Genomic DNA, 16,564 nt, shown 5'->3' on the forward strand with positions numbered 1-16,564 from the left:
TGAGCTCGTTGTAATCAGCTCAGCGAGACGATACTAGAAATGTGTTATATGAACCTGATGGTGGACTCCGAAGGTGGGTACTGGGTCTGATTGACTCTGATTTCATTTTCGGGCTTAGATATAACATGCTGCACTCGTAGGTTTCAGAACCAAGAAAAATATTTAAAATTTCAACTGGAAGACGAATCGTTGAAATTGATTATTTTTTCAATAAACTCAAAGAAATATAGTGGTATTATAGTAAATATTACCTAATATTTATTTAATATTAAATATTAATAAGTTCATATAGTCACATTTCTAGTATCGTTTCGCTGAGCTGATTACAATGAGCTCAATGATGGTATGTCTACTGCTTACCATCCTCGAGATCCAGTACCCACCTTCGGAGTCCATTATCAGGTTCATATAACACATTTCTAGTATCGTCTCGCTAAGCTGATTACAACGAGCTCAATGACGGTATGTCTGCTGCTTACCATCCTCGAGACCCAGTACCCACCTTCGGAGTCTATCATCAGCTTCATATAGTCACATTTCTAGTATCGTCTCGCTGAGCTGATTACAACGAGCTCAATGACGGTATGTCTACTGCTAACCATCCTCGAGATCCAGTACCCACCTTCGGAGTCCATTATCAGGTTCATATAGTCACATTTCTCGTATCGTCTCGCTGAGCTGATTACAACGAGCTCAATGACGGTATGTCTACTGCTAACCATCCTCGAGATCCAGTACCCACCTTCGGAGTCCATTATCAGGTTCATATAGTCACATTTCTAGTATCGTCTCGATGAGCTGATTACAAGGAGCTCAATGACGGTATGTCTGCTGCTTACCATCCTCGAGACCCAGTACCCACCTTCGGAGTCTATCATCAGCTTCATATAGTCACATTTCTAGTATCGTCTCGCTGAGCTGATTACAACGAGCTCAATGACGGTATGTCTACTGCTAACCATCCTCGAGATCCAGTACCCACCTTCGGAGTCCATCATCAGGTTCATATAGTCACATTTCTTGTATCGTCTCGCTGAGCTGATTACAACGAGCTCAATGACGGTATGTCTGCTGCTTACCATCCTCGAGATCCAGTACCAACCATCAGAGTCCATCGTCAGCTGATGATGATGACTCGGTTTCGGTATTTTAGCAATACTGACATTAAAAAGTTTTAACCTCAGAACGAATTAAACATGTAAAAAAATCATGTATGTACTAGTTAAATAATTGGCAGCCACCATTTTTTCTAGACCAATATTTATTTATAAATTTTTATATTTAGCTAATAATTGGTTTCGTATTCACGTAGTTTTGTTAGACTATTCACTATTTTGTTAGACTAGATGGCGTTAGTAAATTATTGTTTGTAGTAGAGGTCAAATCCTCAAAGTCATCGGCGTATGTTAGAGTCTTAAGCGTAGTCGTGTTGGGTTCAAGAGATTTTTCGCAGTAAATTACATGAATTTAATAACGGCATTATATTTACATCAACTGCGCCGCCGCAAGTTTACATTAAGTACCTTACACAATTCAAAACTATACATTACACTACCCGAATTGTCTTTGATCCCCTCGAGAATATTTAATCCCCATTTTATAACTAACATTTAGAAGTCAGGAACGCAAAAGGTTTAAATTTTCACACAGGCGTGAAATTAGAGTTTCTTTTCAAAGTAAAACCTTAACATAAACCACTGTTTACTTAATATTTATTGGCATATTTATAAATGTTTAGGTGAGAATGAAATCAACACGGCGCGTTCGGGTACACGAAGATGCTATTCGACATAGGTAATGCAGTTTTCTTCTTGATTATTAATTAGACAAACGTAGTAACACTACACCTGATTTTTAAACGATTAATATGTGTTGCTGTAGTTCCTACTTAGTTTCAATAATTAACATATCTTCTTCCTTTTAATTAAAAAAAGTATTTTATTCCTCGACTAATTTACTCTATGTGTAATTATAGAGCTAACGATAGAGCTAAATTATATTTAAAAAACTGATATTTTTTGGGTTTATATGCTAATTTTTGAATATACAAAAACTAGCCTATAAACACAACCGTACTTTTTCCAACACAACTAACATTACTTAAAGCCAAATGAAATTATTTTTCTCAAATACACTTTCCTCTACTTAGACCTTTTGTAAATATTTCTTATGCAAAAATATTGTCCCTAGTTTAGAAACTTAGTGAGCACTACAAGACTGTTTTATATAATCTTAATTAAATCAATAAAATAAAATAATCGATAAGCAAGAAAAATAGTAAATCTTTTTTGATTTAGACTCAGGCATTTTTATTCATGAATTAATGTGTTTGGTTTAAAAGTAAAGAAACATATTGTAAAAAAATAATGGTAGGCACAAAGGATGTTTATCATTTCTCTACCACTACTTAATAAATAATGTTTCTAGAATTTTTATATTATTTTTTTACATGCTTTTTAAAGTAGCTAAGTCCTCAGTTCAAACCTGATATTTTTTCTATATTATACAGATATATCCTCTTAATATTAAATTGAGATTCGAGCTTTATTTTGCAATATTCTTAACCACACCAATCCATTTTTTTATCTACATCGCTATATTAATCAGACATAAATAAATTCGTATACATTTTTCTGTTTGTTATATGTTACTATATTTTTTAAATGTATTTTTAAGTGGTGCCAAATTACAATAGATTAAACATATTTATCTCCCGTTTGTTTCTTTTATTAATTAATTCGGTAATGGTACATGACTCATATACATAAGTATATTTAAAGATAAAATCAAATTTAATTCAATTTAAAATACATACAATCATTCATTATTTCCTAATGATAACAAAATCGACTAATATACTCAACTTAATAGCCAATGTAAGTCTCTACAATTTTGATAAACTATTACAAATGCAATTATTAAACGAAGTTATATGTCAAGTTTTATATTTAATCGTATATAAACGATTCTGTTAATATGTTCCAATTTGCGGTACAGTCGTAACCACTAGTAGATAGCTTGTGTGGGCGTAATAATGTTCGTAGTACTAGGCTACGTCAACACTAAAAACATTTTCCCTCAAAAATGTTCCTCGTTTTTTGTATCAATCAGTATGCTGATATTTGACATAAAAAATTACAGTGTGTTTGGTATATCAAATTTTTAAATAAGGAGTTATATCTAAGATATCATATTTAATTTTATTGTCACGTGTTTTAGAGCGTAATCCATATGCGTTATTTAATACCTACAACATATCACCTACCTGAATAAACACGTACGGTGGAAAATCTCATATAAAAGATAATTATAACAGTTAAATACGTTATATATATTCATAGAGGTGCGAATAATTCAAAATTATATTACGGGAAACTTAAGCTTGAGAACATAATTTTGCGCCACGTTGACATTGTAACCAAGTCATCTTTAAATAAACAATAAGCTTGCTGTCGCAATAAATAAGTTATCCATGCTTTGTCTCTTGGATGTCAGTAAACTTTGTGTTTCAAAACATAATGTATATATGTATAATAACACATATGTTTATATATTGTGAATTTGTCAATCAATGTTTAGATGTGTGTATGTTCATATGTTTAGACTAAAGCAGACAAAACGTTACAATCTTATTTAAAAAAAATTATATCGTGGATATTGAGATTTTCATACAGAGCCCAGTAAAATTACCAATTGTGCTAGAGAATTAGATATATACTCTATATATAGTTCACCTATTTCTCTAACCTTCATTTACACAATATCCTTCAATAAAATATTCTCGTCAAAAAAATATAAAGGAAAGAGATTGAACCCAGCACTTTGTACTTTATCATCTCTCCAAATGAGCACCCACATTTTATTGCATTGCTTTTACGTTAACTATAAAATACACGTTTTTACGCATGTGTTTGTTGTATGTTATAATTCTTTATGCTTACATATTTATAACATACATGTAGTCTAGTTAATATGAAGCTTATAACAGTAAAATGCCATTTTCTAACATTTCATATAGGTTACGAATATAAACTTTGAAGATTTTCGATGTCAGTAAACAGTTACGCTTGGCAACAATTACGCTGTCTTCAATTGATTTGTTTGCATAGATATTATTGTTTTAGTCGAGGTTTCCCACCTTAACACAGGCGCGCCGAGATGGCGCCTCGCCTATCACAAATGCACAAACTTTGCAAACTTGCAATTCGTAAGACACCTGCGCCACAAATACAAACGATTTCAGTAACATTTAAAGTTTGTCGACTTACTTGGATGAAGTTTTAACTACTTTCAATTATTATTTGCCCCCTGAGATAAAAATATTAACTCGCTATCAGAATATAAATCTGTAGTTTTTTTTCCTAGTGGGAGTGCCATGCTGTTGCTTTCGGGCTTCAGCCAAATGGGCAGGCACGACCGGGGCAGTACCACTGTCTCACAGAAAACCGGCGTGAAGTGATGCAATAGGTTTATCTTATTGTACTCGCGTTTCGTTCGGTGAGTGAGACTCCCGGAGCCCATCCCCCCCCCCCTTCCCCAGAGTATGACGGTGCAGTTTAAAGAAAGATTACCCCAGGGGGGTACCACACGTGGAGAATCCCCCTCTGGGCGTCCATCATCGGAACAATCAGTATCCGGTGGTGGATGCACAGGCTGCCCTTCGTATTCTGGGGTGGGCAAAAACTGCGCTCTAAACAAAACATCCAGTTCTAGTTTTAGGTTTCGATCTCGGGGCAAACGGAAGAATTCGCCGAAGGCAACCCCTTCCACGCTCACAGTGGACTTCACCAATGTTAGGGGGCTCAACTCAAACCTAAACGCGGTTCACTTTCACCTTGAATCTGCGAAGCCGGCCTTATTCTTCCTCACTGAGACTCAGATATCCTCCCCGGCTGATACTTCTTACCTCTCCTACCCGGGGTACAAATTGGAACATTCATTTGTGCCGCGGGCGGGAGTTTGCGTGTACGTCAGAGAGGATATCTGTTCTCGTCGCCTTGGGACGCTTGAAGGAAGGGACCTATCTAACCTCTGGCTCCGCATAGACTGCGATGACCATCCGCGATTCTATGCGTGCCTGTATAGGTCCCATAGCGGAAATGACGAAACTGACCGACTCATCGAGCACATCCAAATGGCTACAGATTCCCTGCTTGAAAGGGTTCCTACCGCCGAAATCGTGATACTTGGCGATTTTAACGCCCACCATGCCGATTGGCTCGGCTCTGAAACCACCGATCACGCGGGAAGATCCTTTCACGACTTTGCTTTAGCCTACGACCTGACACAAATGGTCCCTGCGATTACGCGAATACCAGATGTGGACGGTCATAAACCCTCTTTGTTGGACCTTCTGCTGACTTCGCATCCGGAGAACTATCAAGTCTCCGTTGACCCGCCATTGGGTTCATCGGATCATTGTGTGGTCCGGAGTACTGTGCCATCTACGCGCCCTTCGCGGTCGCGCTTTTTGGGTTTTCGCCGTATTTGGCACTACAAGTCAGCAGATTGGGACGGGATGCGGTCTTTCTTTGCGTCCTACCCTTGGGGGCCTATTTGCTTTTCGTCTGAAGCTCCAGATTCCGTCGCTGCCTCTGTCGCCGAAGTGGTTCTGCAGGGAATGGAACTCTTTATTCCTTTTTCTGCGGTGCCGATCGGTGGCAAGTCTCAGCCCTGGTTTAAGCGTTCTTGCAAGACAGCCTCGCGTCGAAAGCGAGAATGCTTTAAGGCATGGGCAGAAGCGGCGAAATCTCGTGATGCTAATACCAGCGAACTCAAAAAAGCATATAACTCAGCCTCCAGGTCCTTCAAACGGGAAATCACTAAAGCAAAGTCAGAGCACATTGCCAGATTTGGCGAGAGATTGGCCCAACTCCCTTCGGGGACTCGAGGCTTCTGGTCTCTAGCCAAAGCTGTCCAAGGGAATTTTTGTCAGCCTTCCATTCCACCATTGCACAGGGAGGATGACTCGCTGGCCCACACTGCGAAGGAGAAGGCCGACCTTTTAGGCTGTCTCTTCGCGTCCAACTCGACTTTGGATGACCAAGGGAGATCACCACCGAGCATTTCACGGTGTGATTCTTCGATGCCGGAAGTTACATTCCGGCATCGAAGTGCTGTCCGTAAAGCATTATCTTCCTTGGACATACATAAGTCGAGCGGGCCGGATGGTATTCCTCCAATTGTGCTGCGTACTTGTGCTCCTGAGTTGGCTCCGGTCTTAACGCGCCTTTTCCGGTACCTGTACTCGCTTGGCACTGTCCCGGAGTGCTGGAAGATCGCATCGATACATCCGATCCCTAAAAAAGGCGATCGCTCCGATCCGTCCAACTATCGCCCAATAGCGATAACCTCCTTGTTCTCCAAAATAATGGAATCCATTATTAATTGCCAGCTCCTGGAGTATCTGGAGGGCCACCAGCTGATAAGTGACTCTCAGTACGGCTTTCGTCGTGGTCGTTCGGCTGGTGACCTTCTTGTATACCTTACGCATAGATGGGCGGAGGCAATTGAGTCCAAGGGGGAGGCTCTAGCGGTTAGTTTGGACATAGCGAAAGCCTTCGATCGGGTGTGGCACAGAGCACTGCTCTCGAAGCTTCCAGCCTACGGGCTTCCCGAGAAATTATGCGATTGGATCTCCAGCTTTCTGGCCGATCGGAGCATCAAGGTCGTCATCGACGGAGCATGTTCCGACCTTAAACCCGTGAACGCTGGGGTCCCACAAGGCTGTGTTTTATCCCCGACCCTGTTTCTTCTGCATATCAATGATATGTTGCAACTTAGCAACATTCACTGCTATGCGGATGACAGCACTGGGGACACTCTTTACACTGGCCGGGCAAGTATTTCTCGGGCAGATGTCGATGAGTACCGGAACAAACTTGTGTCTGAAGTAGAAACCCTACTATGTGGAGTCTCTGACTGGGGCAGACTAAACCTAGTCCAATTTAACCCCAAAAAGACACAAGTTTGCGCGTTTTCCGCTAAAAAAACACCCTTTGTCGCTACTCCTCTTTTCGAAAACACTCTCCTTAAAGCCACAGCCAGCATTGGAATACTTGGCGTTGACATATCGAACGACGTTCAGTTTCGCGGTCACTTGGAGGGAAAGGCAAAATTAGCCTCCAAAAAACTTGGTGTGCTCAGCAGGGCGAGACGGTACTTCACTCCGGGCCACCGCTTGCAACTATATAAAGCTCAAATTCGGCCCCACATGGAGTACTGTTCCCACCTTTGGGCGGGTGCTCCCCAGTACCAGCTTCTTCCACTTGACCGTATTCAACGAAGAGCGGTTCGAATCGTCGACGACCAAAATCTCTCCAAGCGGCTTGATCCTTTGGCGTTGCGTAGAGATGTGGGGTCTCTCTGCATCTTCTACCGCATTTACCATGGAGAGTGTTCAGAGGAGTTGTTCGGATTAATACCTGCAGCTGAGTTTCATCATCGGACGTCGAGGCAGAATACGAAATTCCACCCGTATCACCTCGACGTCCGCCGTTCCACAACTGCGCGTTTTTCCAGGCAGTTTTTGCCGCGCACCACCACTCTGTGGAACCAGCTGCCAACTGAAGTATTTCCGAACCAATTCGACTTAGGGTCCTTCAAGAAAAGAGCGTACCAATTCTTAAAAGGCCGGCAACGCACTCGCGAGCCCTCTGGCATTGAGGGTGTCCATGGGCGGCGGTATCACTTAACATCAGGTGAGCCTCCTGCCCGTTTGCCCCCTGTTCTATAAAAAAAAAAAAAAAAAAAGACTTTCGTAGTATTTTATTTTAATTTTAAGTTATTCCATATACCATTTTCATACAAATTGATTGGGAATTCGTATGACACCTACGGAAAATTTTGTATACAGTCCTTTGAATTAATAAAAAATCAATCTAAAAATACAGATTCATTACTTTTTATCATGCCTATATTTACTTCACTTTCTAATACATACACTCTCATGTTGTAATGCCATGTTTTTGCCTGTTTCATTAATCAGTTTGCTTTACGAGCCCGGTCAATTAAATAAATCAGCTAGACCGCGAACTGTGTCGGTATCACCTGGACAAGAGAGCGCCATGACCATCAGTCATTTAGCGGACCGTACTTTACCGCGTGTTATATTGGCCATTTTAGGTGGGAGAGCTAGAGTATAAAATAATCCTCCTATGAGCATATAATGAAGGAGGCTACTGAGAGATTGTGGGAGAGGTCTGGGGTTGATCGAGACTGGCCGGTGGCTCCAGGCTCTTGCTACCCATCTGAGTAGGATGGGCCTTTGAGTGTAGACCCGGGCTGGGTCCACACTCAAAGGCCTACAGCCGTCAGCGTCAGCGTCAAGTTCAACGAAACTATAATTTTACATTCATTTGAATCTTGTTTAAAGTTAACCTTTTTTTTTTCTTTTTTTTTCATCGACTCCCGTCGGGGTAGATATGTAGTGAATAAAGTTAGGTTTTTAGGAAAAATAATTTGTCACATTGTTTTTTTTGTTTTACAACTGCCAAAATTATTTTTCTGCCTATATCATTTTGATGTTCGCCGACGCTTTTAATAGTTCCCGTTTTTTTCAAATGTTATGCACATTACAATACCCGCGCAAGCTTGCGAAAAAAGATTTCAACTGTTTCCGACTAATTGAATCATAAAGAAGAATGAATCGTAGAAATGTATATGCATAGATTAAGAAAACTAACTGAGCTCAAACAAGAGCGCTTGTTATCAAATAAAATTACTTAACTTGAGTACACTAGAGTAACCAACAAAGAAGTTCACTTTCTAAAAAACTTTCAATGACACCTGACCTATATGAGTTAAACCTGAAGCTGTACCTGTGAATATGAAAATATTTTAATTATGAAAATACGTTTTTTAGTTTATGTATATTCAAATTTACAAATAAAAAAATACTTTACTTTCAGAGACCTTATTATTTTTTAAATTTTGATTCATATTTATTTATTTATTTTATCTTTTACCCTATAGTTGTGTTAGATTAAACCAAAAAAACAACAATTCTAAGTTTTTTACAACTTCATTTTCTATAACATACAATAGAAAACTTACTCAGTTCTACTTATTTGCTTCACATGGCTTGAAAGTCTTATCTTGACATACCAATACAATTAATTATTCGTCGCATACACAAAAAAACGTTTCATAGACGTCTATCAATCACAAGACTACGAGAAAACATTTACTATTTCTAGCTAATTGGTTTCACATTCAAAATAGAACACACAAAACCAAATGTATTTACCGCATGTAAGCTTCATAAAAGCCGTCTCCCACGCCCTATAAGAAATTAATTCAATTTTAAATCTTGACTATTCCAACCGACAGCTTCTTATATTCGCTTCAAATTATTCCTTAAGCTTAGCTCTGCTTATTTGTTATACTTTGAGGTATATTTTTAACCTGCAGGACTTGTATTATGTTTATCTTTTGAAACAATACGAATTAATACGCTTGTTGGCTACTCCTCACTGCCGTAGCTGTTTATTAACTTACTGATATTGAATCCGTTGATCAAAGTTTTTCCTATACAAGACATTTCTTGGTTTTAAATATATATATATTAGGTTGCTTTACTAAGTAGCAAAACCGTAAAACAAACTATTACAACCAATACAATATTTATTTATTTATTAAGTTTACGACATCATATATAGTACTAAATCTACGGCATATTTTACAAAATCTTCTATATAAAATGTATGACAGTTAAAGTAAACATAAGTGTTACAAACAATAAAAATTTAAACATATATAGGATAAGATAAGAACACAATAAAAATTTTGGTTAAGCAGAAAAAAATCATCAGCGAAATAAGTTCGAGTCGAGACGTAGTTTCTCTAAAACCGATCAGCCCACTACAGAATAATTCCAGCTCCGTATAAGCTGTGTTCAATCCCTTAAAATCGCGAAGAATTCTAACGAGAGAGAACATTATACTTTATAGTAGGTTGTTATATTATTACATACAGGATTTATGCCAGTCCCATGTCATTAAACAAAATGAAAAAACACATTCCAATTTTCATTTTGCTACACACAGCAATATATTATAATGTACGAAACCCCATTTTTCGAGTTGTAACAAACAATTGTTAAAACAACGAAAACATTGATGAAGGGAGTGTTTCAACGAGCCGCACGTCAACGAACCGCTGTCTACATATTATGATAAAAATACGACATCAAATACAATGGCGGAAAGTAGGAAGCATCTAAATTAAGGTTTTGTAGAACGGAGAAGTTGGTTTTCGTAATTTATATTCTGTGTGAAAACATTTTTTGCACCCAAATAAAATAGACTTATAAACAAATAAGTTCTTATAATCTTAAAATTAAATGCCTTTCTACTTTTAGTTCACCTTTAATCACCGGTAATCACTTTTCGCAACTCTTCTAGCCAGCGTAAATTTCTTTTCATGCGCTCGCTTGACAAGAAATATTCTGCTACTATAACTATTTAATTTATTAGAGCGACTTTATTTAAAAGACGCCTACGCACTAAATTGATGTCCGACGGGGTGAAGGGTATCGCATTCATCATGTTGTTTTCGTAAAATATTTGTATGTCTCCATTTAAGCACTGTTTGTGTATATAAATAACTTACTACGTATATGTATCGTAACAATTTACTAATCTGTACTGCCAGGTCAAATTAGATTTAATATACATTATACAATTTAAATTTAACAAAATATCTTTCTTAAAAATCATATATTTCTAAAAAATATGTGATTTCTAAGAAAGATAATTAATTTAAAATAAAGAAAATTTTCTTAGAAATATTTACAATTATTTTAATACGATTAAGAATTGTGAGAACAATTCTTACAGACATACATTTTAGTTCCTACTTTATGGACTTTGATTTTTTAAATGAAATTGAAAATATTTCAATAACGTTCTTATGTTAAAAAGTACGTTCTATCCGTATCACATATATGATATAAGAATATTGTCTACAGTGAGTGTAAACGCGGCGGCGCGGGCGACCGGCTGGCGACGCCGCGGATGTCGCTACTCGGCAAACCCATCAGCTACCGCGCCACGCGACGCGACGCGTGCTGCCGACGATTTCAATCTAAATTTTACAATTTCCTAGAACGGCCCAGGGGTTTTAAGGCCGTCTGTTATCATATGATTGTGTAAGTGCTTTATTTATAACAAATATTACTCACAGTACTTCCTTTTTTACTGTCCTAAGCCAAGTTTTATGTTTTAAGTGACTTCGAATAACTGAATGAACAATTATTAATTTAATGTTTATTTTATTATGAATTCATTTTTTAGATTTAATTATATTGTTATTTTTTACAACGACCTTTATATATTATTCTCTAAATCATATGCTTTGTGTTTTGTAAGAAATAAAAATCCAATCATCGTCATCAAATCGTCAATCATATCGTTTAAATATCACGAAAAATTCATATTACGAAGGTATACAGTTACTTTATGTTTTAAATTTTCAATAAATTACTTATCAACAAGGGTTATGTTACAAATTTGCTATTACATTAGCGCGGAATATTCAACTTGGTAATTAATTTTTAATCATATTACCTACATACGCTATCTTTACATTAATCGTAAATCTATTTTCTGAGGGATCAAATGCGGTTTAAATTATATAGCTACATATATTAAACGCACATAAATTACCAACCTTGAACTGGTATATTTGACAAGTACTAAATGTGGTATTCACATTTAGTACTATAGTATTATAATATCATTATTTAAAAAAATTATAAATGAAATTGTTTTACACGGACGTTGATTTCAAAATGAAATCCACGTAATTAGATTATATGAGTAAATCGTAATGTATGTTGTTTTAATTTAAGGTTCTGTAAACTGTAACTGTCATTGCAATATAATATATTCTCTATGTTGTGTTTGAAGTCCAGCAATTAACCCTTTTCTGTTTCATTGATATTTTTAAGAAAGTAGTGACTTATAGTGTGCATTAACCAATAAGCCACGTAGGCCGAGTTATGGAAGTTATATTGCAGCAAACCTTTGTGACTAAAGGACGGTCTCTGGTGCAATGCAAACAGTCCATAGAGTGAACTATTTGTCCCCATTTCCCGGCGCAGACTATACAAATATATGGTAAAGGCCGTTTCCGAAGGCAATGAATGTGTCAATAATAAACATGTCGAGACCACGCTACGCTCACATTCTGTTAGGAAACGTAGACCCAACCTTTTCACCCTTATTTAGGAATTTTTATACGCTTTTGAGGTAATACTTTATGTTATTTGTATGTACTTGAATACTCAATAAGCATACTATTTCAAAGTATTTAGTCTTAATAAATATATAAATAGTTTTAATAAAAATTGCCTCCCTGTAATGAAAGTAGATAGTTTTGATTCATAGTTATTGTCATTCTAACCCAGCTAATTAAATGAACTATTCATTCAGCTGTCATTCTATTTTACTTTGCCATCTGTAATAATATAAGTAAAGAGAAACATACAAATAATGGTATTATTTTTGTTTTTCTTACTATTGGCGCCCGCATCAAAGTTTTCCTATCCTGTTGATAAGAAAACTCAAGAATAAGTAATAAGTAGGTGAGGATTCGTGGCGCAGAGTTTTTTAACAAACTTTTCTCAGCGCTAGTAGCTAGGAACTACCAGTTATCCTCAACTTTGAGACGCATTGAATGATTATTAAATGAAATATTAAATTCGACAAAAAAAGTTACTATAAATACCTCAAAAACAATATACCTATAGGTAGACGATAAATTGCCAATTATTAAGTATTTTAATAAAATAATATAGATTGACGTTTCGTATATTTATTATTTTTTTATTATTTTCGTATATTGTGTATCGTCTAAAATTTAGTCGTATTCATTTTATACCATCAAAAATTCATAAAATCTTACAATTTAATTCCAATAAATAAAATAAAATAAACATTAAAGCAACTAAGTAGACTATCGTTACGCATTTTTGAAAATGTTTTTCGCTAGCACTACTCATTTGTATCCTTTTTTATAACATCAAGGAATGTAAATAATATACTAATTTTATCTGTTTATAGTTTTATTTAAATCAGGACAAGACAAATAGCCTGATTCGTGTACATAAGGATTATTAGTTGAAATTACCATTTTTTTAGGTTCTTGATGGTGTTCATGTGTTTGTCACTGTCGGTTTTCTCCACTATAGAAGAATACGAAGCAAAAGCTGGTATTGTACTTCTCTATATGGAGGCCGTAGTCGTCGTGTGGTTCGCTATAGAATTTTGTTTACGGTAAGTTTTGACATATGCATAATTTCATTATTGATTTTTGCTTAAACTATATTTAACGGACACATATAACAAACAAATATGAAACATGAGAAAATCAAAAACAAAAATCTTAACTGATGATTTATTATGTTTTGAATACTATTGAAAAATCACATTATAATAATGTTTTTACGGCCCAATGTGTTTTTCATTAAAGTGTTCTTTATTACATACTTGTATTTTATACTTCTTCAAAATAATTTATAATATGCTACAGTGTAAATATATGAGAGGGTGAAAACTTAGAACCTAACAACTCTAAGCCCTGTAATACCTGCTGTGCCGCTGTAATACCCTAACACATAAATAGTGAATATATAAATAAGTATAAGATATCTGCATCAAAAGACCTAAGGTCAAAGGATAAAAGATCAAGGTGGTAGGATTATTTCAAAGCTATCGGGCAGGCTCACCACGATATTTAAGGGCTTGAAAGAGTCTTCACCACTTTAAAAGGAAGCGAGAAAATCAAATCTGATTACATAATATCTTAAATACTACTTACACCTATTCACACATACATAATATTATTCTTGTGAGTTGGTTGTGTCGCGCACATTTAGCTGTTCGTTCAAGTGAAATCTGAACTCATGCAATATAGAATAACATCATTGTAACGTAACAAATAAAGTATTAAATCAGAATACGTCACAACTAAATATATAACATTTAGCTAAATATTGTAACTTAAAAACAAAAAGGAGAAGAAATATATGATTAACTCTAAACTATTTTGATTAAACCCAAAGTCCTAACCCAAATTCTGTTCATGATAATTTAATTTTTTTGATAAATATAATAATAAATAATATAAAGCATTGTGCTTATTTTCAATCAGACCTGAAATTCATACGAATAAGACGAAATTTCTTGTTTCACTTACCAATAATAATAATAATCATTGCTTTTATTACCAATCATTGCATTAGAACATTCCAGTAAAAGCTCTATTTCAGAGTGTGACTGCTCGATTACATTTGGATTCTAACTCTCAAATAATTCAGTACTTTTAATCCGTTCTAAGTTTAAGGGCCTGTTTCACAATGTATGGATAAAGTGCCAAATAGCTATGCAACACATAAATTATTTGAAAGATAAAAGTTCCAAATAAGATACTTCACATTTCATGACGTATAGCGCTATCTGACAGTCGTGAAACGCAAAAATACTGTTTATCCTACAAATATGTAACAAATAGCTTATTTGGAACTTATCCGGACATTGTGAAACAGGCCCTAAAATTAATAATCATCAAAACTTCCTCTACTTTTATTCCACAATTATTTCAATACTATACATTTAATGAACAATAGTTTCAGTGAGTGACTCTAAAAAGAGAATGACGCTTCCACCCAACAGAGACTTAATAATTCAATCAGACTTTTGGCTCGACTTTCCGTTTTTAATTAACATTGCAAGCTGAGCTTAATTCATATAAATAAACAGGTTCCATTTAACTTATATAAAACCAGACTTAACCGTAAGACTGAAAATTTTTCCTTTTAAAGATTGTATAGTCAATAAATAAGTTTAATGAATCCCTAAAAAAATTATCCATAAAAGTTCATCAATGTATGTCAGTGATATATATTGTTGATAATACCTCTACAGAACCATATAATCACATACTCGCCCATTTATAATAATAATAATTAGTGTATGTAGCGTTCAAAATAAATCCATCTATGACTTTGAACTCAGTGTATAATTAGTGGGGTTTTAAATGTCGCATTATAATGCCAAATCGTATATGATTATAAAAATAATAAGTGCTTATATAGTTGCAGTATTAAAATTATATGCAAGAAATACTTAATATATATGGTGCATAACAAGTAGCTATCAAGCCACACCGCCATTGCGTAATGCATTATAAGTAAGTTGTTTTCCTCAGGGGGACTTGCTAATTAGCGTGGCTTTCGAACATTTACCGAGCTATTTTCCTTACTAAGTTGGTCAACAAGCTCTTGCGGAGTACAAGCCAAAAATAGCGTACTTTGTTTGTAAGGCTTCAACTATGACTTTATGTATTGTAATAATTACGTTTTGTTTTCGTTCCTCATCGTTGTATTCTATTGCAGGTTGTGGTCGTCGGGATGTCGTTCTCGGTATCAAGGATTAATGGGCCGCCTCAAGTTTTTAAGGCGGCCTTTTTGCATAATCGGTAAGATATTCAGGAATATTTAAATTTTAATAACTTATGAAAGATTTCAAATTTGGAAGAGAGCTTGAATTTTACCTGGAGTAATTATTTTAATAGGTTTCGCCTATACATGGAATATAGAAGCGGGTGTCCTCTTGGTAGCCGCTCCACCCAGACTACCTTGCCGTCGTAACGTAAAATATAGCTGCACGATTCGCCCACTAGGGATTATTAATGTTGCTTTTCGATAATATTATACCTCAACTTTGACCTATAAATGTCTTTCAGTAGCTTTTGTAGTATGATATTTTTAAACAGAGCCATTCACCTTAGCGAAAGGCTATTTGCTATTTTTAGCAAGTGAAATTGGTCGCGGTCCGAAACCAATCTGAATATCTATTACCAACATACGTTCCAAAACAACATACTTGTTTATGTAAATTCATCCGACACAACACAAAACCTTACAATATTACCATATTCTCAACATTTGCATAATATGTAACGGAGACAACACAAGTTTCGAAAAAATAATAAAAGTCTCCTGACTTGCAACTACTATCAATAAAATCCATTCTTCCTTGTATTATTATGTTTTAAATGCATATCTATGTTATTTTTATTATAAATAAAGATTTCAATAATTATTATGAAAATGATAATAAAAATTTAATGTATAATTGAGTTACCGTCACGATAGAAATATCTCCAGAACTCATGTTCTGTATAATATGCTTAGATAATCTACTTTTTTTAGATTTTACAACGATCATAGCGTCTATGGTAGTGCTGGGTATGGGATCCTCGGGTCAAGTGTTTGCGGCGTCAGCGTTACGCGGTTTAAGATTCTTCCAAATCTTACGAATGGTGCGAATGGACCGACGAGGGGGTACATGGAAACTTCTAGGCTCAGTTGTATACGCACACAGACAGGTACGATACCTATACTATATAATATATTGTATTTTGGCATAAGACTTAACTTCAGTCGTTAAAATGTTTGTATATGTTCATTCAAAGCACACGTTAGATTATCCTTTCCATTGTTATTTATCAATTCTGCGGATACATATATACTTCACTGCTGCATATGCTTCAAAAATAG

General features: G+C 35.7%; 1 protein-coding gene across 3 annotated transcripts in view; it reads left to right on the forward strand.

The window, feature by feature from the left end:
- LOC111001203 (potassium voltage-gated channel subfamily KQT member 1) overlaps nucleotides 1-16,564 on the forward strand; it is a 35,595-nt gene that overhangs the window by 2,280 nt on the left and 16,751 nt on the right. For all 3 annotated transcript variants that reach the window (XM_022270980.2, XM_022270979.2, XM_045628890.1), the window contains exons 2-6: nucleotides 1,739-1,794; nucleotides 10,970-11,149; nucleotides 13,143-13,277; nucleotides 15,398-15,480; nucleotides 16,217-16,392. In XM_022270980.2, coding sequence (XP_022126672.2) covers nucleotides 1,739-1,794; nucleotides 10,970-11,149; nucleotides 13,143-13,277; nucleotides 15,398-15,480; nucleotides 16,217-16,392 — 630 coding nt within the window. The remainder of the gene's footprint in view (nucleotides 1-1,738; nucleotides 1,795-10,969; nucleotides 11,150-13,142; nucleotides 13,278-15,397; nucleotides 15,481-16,216; nucleotides 16,393-16,564) is intronic.

The sequence above is a fragment of the Pieris rapae genome, chromosome 1 (assembly GCF_905147795.1).
Source record: "Pieris rapae chromosome 1, ilPieRapa1.1, whole genome shotgun sequence".
NCBI lineage: Eukaryota > Metazoa > Arthropoda > Insecta > Lepidoptera > Pieridae > Pieris > Pieris rapae.